Here is a 6,000-nt window from a genome sequence, read left to right on the forward strand (position 1 = left end):
CCACGATTTACTATCTTGTTCAAGTTTTAGAACATTCAAGTCTTTATCTGTATAGATCTCTATGTTATGCTTAGAACTGCACCCACCAGGTGCTCGATAATTGGTCCGAACCATCCCAAGCAGCAAGTGTCTGTGAATCTACATAATGTTAGCCTATATTCATAAGAAAGTCATCAGGGCACTTCGATATTCCTTGGACCTTGAGGTTGCATATGGCTCCAAAAGTTACCTCTTACGCTAATAGAAATATGCTGCTGACATTCTCTCTACAGCTGGCTTGACCGATTGCCGTGCTGCTGATGCTCCATTGGAGCTCCATCATAACGTAAAGCCTCGAGTTGGTACACCACTTTCTGATCCTACTCGCTGTCGACATCTTGTAGGTAGCCTTGTTTATCTCACTATTTCCTGGCTAGATATTGCTTATGCTGTGCTTGTTTTGAGCCAATCGGTTTTGGCCCTCATAATAATTCCCTATGCTCCCATCTCCACCTATTGCACTATCTTCGAGGTACTGTTCCAGTTCTTCCCAACTTCAACTTCATGCTTTCTCCGATGCTACTGTATTTTCTTAGCACTTCTCTTATCTCATGGAAATCTAAAAGACAGCATCTCCCGATCATCTATTGAAGCTGAACTCAGAGCTATGGCTACTACTACTGTTGAGATCATTTGGCTTCGTTGGCTTCTTGCAGATATGAGTGTTATCCTTTTTAAGCCGACTCCACTCTATTGTGATAATACTGGTGCCATTTAAATTGATCCCAACCCCACCAAGCATGAGCTCACCCAGAATATTGGTGTTGATGCCTTCTTTACCAACATCATCATCATTTTGCAGGGACACTCTCTCTTCTCTATCTTCCATCTGAGATTCAACCTGCTGATTTACTTACTAAGCCTCAAATAAAAGCTCAACATTCTAATCTCCTTTCCAAACTTATGGTCTACAATCCACCATGAGTTTGAGGGGGATGAATGGTTGAGAATATCATATATATATATATATATATATATATATATATATATATATATATATATATATATATATATATATATATATATATATAACACTACAACAGAAATAATATTTGGCAGCAAATAGCTCGTGGCATTTCTTATTATATGTTGCTTCTTTTTTTTGTTGCATTATAGTATAAATGTCGTTATCTTCCAATAAGTATTTTTAATTAGTGGAACTTTATTATAAATGCCACAATAAATTTGTATTTTACGGCATATAACTTAAAGTGTTGAAAACTAGAACTGCTATTTTGGCATTTAACTAATATATTGGTAAATAATATCATAATTTGTAGGATTTTAGAAGATTACCGCTAAACTTTAAATAGCTAATTTTTATACAGAGCTTAGGTTTGGTCATGCTAATGCCATCAAATATGTTATCGTACATATATCTTCTTAGCATTACTATATATAGATCATTGGTTCGACCGAGCTTATATTCAAATATTAAGAATCAAAAATTATATAAGATAAATATATAATATTACCATTTTTTGCATAAAAACCATTATTACTTCTTATTATAGCATAAATAAAAGTAATCATGAATTAACTATTCTTAAAGAGTTTGTAAAAGAATTATATATGAATGTGATGACACACAAAAGTTAATTTTTAAATATTTTAAATAATAAAACTTTAAAAATATCATAAATAATTACATAAATTAAGTTCATTTTGATTTTTGCGAAAAATAAAAGAATTTTTTAAAAATAATGATTAAAATATAAAATGTACATCAAATACTTATTTAATGACATGAATGTACGTTAATAAGTTAAATAAATAGTTCTTATTTAATAATAGTACAAGTTGCTTTGTGGTTAAGAGCCTGCTATTCAAATAAGAGCTGCTAGTTTGAACCCTCCTTTTGTTCGAATTCTAAAATATATGGTTTATTTTTGATTATTTTTTATGGATATATATAAAATGCAAGGATTATAAATTTAAGGACATTTATATATGCCGCTATAACAGAAATTTTTGTCAATATAATTTGAAAATGCTGATAATTAATTGCCGACATCATTTTAAGATGGTGAATAAGAAAATGCCATGAAATGCCGATAAAGATATTTGCGGCATTCTTTCTGGCTTATAGTGGCACTTAAAAATACCACTAATATTTATTTTTGTTGTAGTACGAGGATAGAATGAGAGTTCTTCACAACCCTTGCTCTGGGCTTAATCCTAGCATCTACTAGGTTTTCTGCATTTTGAATTTAAATGACTGCAAATGCCTATACTATTTGGTATTTGGCTCTTAACAAATGAAACTATGATAACATTTCTGTGTTCAGCTTTTCAAAAAGAACAAAGAAAGAACTTCTGTCGCCGGAAGGCATTCACTTCAAAAAAGAAGAATTTGTAGGCCGCTAATTCAGATATTGATCCTAAGAATGATTGATATTGGTGATTCTCTATCTCGTAAAACATGGCGGATTCATTGTTCAAGGACCACAGAATAATCCCTAATGAAACCAAACAGGGTGTTTTAGCAGTTCAATCTCTTGGTACTAACAAACCACAATTTCATATTCAAAAACTAGCCAATTTGAAGCATAAAATACCACCAATTGGTGCACTCAAGTGGCCCACCAATTATCCCTAACAATTTCCCTATGTCCCCAACGTATCCTACCATGGCACTACATTGCTCCACTCAGCTTCTGCCAAGTAGTTGCTTCAAGAATGTGCTCTAATGTTTGCATCCCACTTGTAGCTTCTTTGAAGTTTAGACAAGTCCAAATAGTGAGCAATTCCTTTGAAAAAATAATTTCATGGCATCCAATGCTGATCTTATGTCCCACCCAAATGCTCTTACCATTAGCTACTTGAAAAGGAGGAGACACCAAGGATCAAAGCATTTTTGCCATCACATTTGAGAAGTGGTGGTGGGGTTAGCATCCACATATATTCCTAAACTTAACCAGCTCTTATCTTTGGTGATTGGTACTTGGTAGGGGGAAAGAAGAAACCGGAAGAGAAAAAGAGAGAGAGAGAGAGAGAGAGAGAGAGAGAGAGAGAGAGGAAAACATGGATATTATGCAGTTTCTTAAACCGGTTCCGGTCTCTTAGACAGACTCGGTTGAAACGGTGTCTCTTTCAAAGCAATGATCACAGGGACAATTTGGACAAAGAGCAACAATTCTAGCTAGAGAACATTCTCTTGAGTCTCGTCAGGCTTTTCCATCAAATAAAAATTGCAATCCACCACCCTCTTGGCTCTATATAAATAAGTTGCACGGAGAGCCCATGTCCACCGCACCTCAAAATGTTCCTTGCTTCAGCACAACTAGCAGTAGCCAGCTTCATCCCTAGTTCTCTTCATCCTTCTAAAATCTCCATTCAAATCTTCTAAGCTCAACCATCATCCATCCATCGAAGGCTTTGCTGCAGTGGTTTTGAAGAGAATATAGGTTTTATTGCCCGCTTCAGCCTTCATTAATTCCTTGCATCTTTCCTTCTCCATAACACAGCTCTTAGCTGACCACCTTCCATATTTTATCATCACTAGCTTAGTTTACTTCTGTATTCTCTTTTTTTTTCCCCCTTCATTCTTCCATAAGCACCTACACTCCACGCTTTCTTAATTGTTTCGAGCGTCGGGATGGATCGAGTCAACAAATTGGCCTCCCAGAAAGCAGTGGTTATCTTCAGTTTGAGCTCATGCTGCATGTGCCACACCATCAAGAGGTTCTTCAGTGAGCTCGGGGTCAATCCCACCATTCATGAGCTAGATGAGGATCCCAAGGGAAAAGATATGGAGCGAGCTCTTGCTAAGATGGTGGGCCGTAATCCTCCGGTGCCTGCAGTGTTCATTGGCGGCAGTTTGGTCGGACCGACTGATAAGATCATGTCCCTTCATCTCAGTGGCAAACTGGTTCCATTGCTCCGAGATGCAGGTGCTATCTGGCTCTGATACCACATTAAAAGACCTAAGTGGCTCCAACATCATCTTATCAATGCTACCAGAGTTACTTATCTTTCGTTGCAAACGAAGCATGGAAAATAAACTACAAAGTCACTCTTAACCCCATGATAGTTAGGTATGGTCATGACACAACCCTACAGGGTGATGTCTCAAGTCTTTGGCCAAGTAATTAAATAATGGAGCCATGTTTTTCTTCTCTACCTGGTGGCTAGAGTCATGTCTGTAGTCTTCCTTTTTCTTTTGTGCAATGTACATTAATATCGACTTAAATACTCGATGTGTCATCAATAAATTGTCAAATTAATGTATCTACATGGCTTTGAGTGTTTGAGCCAGCCATCGGTTTCATTATCCTGTCAAAACGTTCAGAATCAAATGCCATAATCTTGTTAAAGTTCCATCAGCATGTTTTTGTCCAGAGTATCTACATATTAAGCATCATTATAGCCGAGGTTAGTTGCCTCTTGGCCCACTCTAACGTGATGCTACCTAAAGTTCCATTTATCTCAAAAGTGGTGATCACTGTTCATTGACTTTTAGGAGAAGAGATAAAAAGAAAAGAATGGATACCTCTTTTATCCACCTACAAAAGGTGGCTAACTACTTCTCAGGTATCTAGATCACTTGGAGCAGCAGTAGCAAGTGCATTGGTTGGTGACGAGTGTCTCAAGGAAGCAAAATCAAATTAAATTTCTCTCTTCCAATGGTTTAGGTGACTAACTACCGATCAACACTATGATAGAGCTAGCATTTCATCTCTTCTTTTTCTTGTAATCAATGATAATGGAGCAATGCTATATATGACCATGAACAGTTAGTCATGACTAGGTTGGAGCTTCTGCTGAGTGTTGGTGCAATACATAGGGAAAAGAGTCTCATTCACAGCCACCTACGTGTGGGAGAGAGATTGCACATAAGGGGCATTTATATGTATGGAGTTATGCACTCGGTACCCTTTTGCATTGAGGTGTTATTAGAGATAATATTAATTTTCATTTTCTTTATATCCTTTTTCCCTATATTCTTGCATTATGATCACCAAACATCCTCCAAAGAAAAGAACATACCAATTACCACTGAGCTATGGTCTAGTTAGCTAAACCTATCTTATTAATTTGCAAAAGAGGACTTCTAATCAATATTTAGTTAATGCTAACTATTGTTGCTTTTCTCACTGAGTCGAAAGCTTAAATTCCTTCTACCACAAGAAGCAAAAGGGAGGAAACAGAAGGAATTCACTTTTTCTCAGCTCTAGTATTCCCCCATATCCAAATGGACAGAAAGGCAAAACCGTGCACATCTAGGATAGAGGAATATGGATCACCCACCCAGCCACCCACTCACCCACCTGTACAAATCTGTACCTCAGAACCTCCATATGTGGCAGAGTGAGAGCTCCATGCACCCCCCACTCTCTTTATCACATATGATTCTGTTCTCATCTACAAGCATAGGCTCTTCTCCTTATCATCCTGCTCATTCTGATACCAAGTGTCTAGCCCAAGGGCCCTATCTCCCTAGTTGTACTCATGACCTATCACCATCCAGAGAGCATTTTTGAGGACCTCCACTTATGGAATCCTGGTGACTGTTCAATATCTTAGCTAACAAAAAGTATCAGCATTTGGAGAGGGGTCAGATGCGAGTTTCATGTATGAGTACTGTGTGCAGGTAAGTAACAAGTAGGGATGCAAATGGACTGAGTCAAGGTCAGGTAAAGGAGGTACATAGGCCTGGCTTAATTTAGATATCTGCTAAAGACTAAAATAGGGGCTTGATACAAACTAAATCACTCAGTTTGATTTGGTAAATCAAATGAACTTCGCTGATCAAGAAATCAATTTGTGAAACTTTGTGTTAGTAGAAAAAGATGACTTTGATTTTTAATATCACATCATATGCAAACCAGGGAGGATTTGGGTCTTGTCACTGCTACAAAGGCAGCATGGGCTGGGGTTAACATAAAGCAATCCTAAGCCTTTGGGACTAGCTTAATTTGTTTTTATGATAGGTCTGCCTTACACTATATTGCGTGGCCC

At 37.3% G+C, this 6,000-nt stretch overlaps 1 protein-coding gene across 1 annotated transcript; it reads left to right on the forward strand.

Annotated features, from left to right (window-relative positions):
* Positions 1-3,092: 3,092 nt before the first annotated feature.
* Positions 3,093-4,269, forward strand: LOC103716037 (glutaredoxin-C1-like). Its single transcript, XM_008803882.6, has one exon. It carries the CDS (start codon positions 3,638-3,640, stop codon positions 3,947-3,949), a length of 312 nt encoding a protein of 103 aa, XP_008802104.1. The 5' UTR covers positions 3,093-3,637; the 3' UTR covers positions 3,950-4,269.
* Positions 4,270-6,000: the final 1,731 nt, after the last annotated feature.

The sequence above is a fragment of the Phoenix dactylifera genome, chromosome 8 (assembly GCF_051530095.1).
Source record: "Phoenix dactylifera cultivar Ajwa chromosome 8, Ajwa_hap1_PhDact_Kaust_v1.1, whole genome shotgun sequence".
In the NCBI taxonomy this organism is placed as follows: Eukaryota; Viridiplantae; Streptophyta; class Magnoliopsida; order Arecales; family Arecaceae; genus Phoenix; species Phoenix dactylifera.

Bases quoted from the DNA above. Each gene is read 5' to 3' on its own strand.
- LOC103716037 (XM_008803882.6), top strand. From the start codon at position 3,638: ATGGATCGAGTCAACAAATTGGCCTCCCAGAAAGCAGTGGTTATCTTC.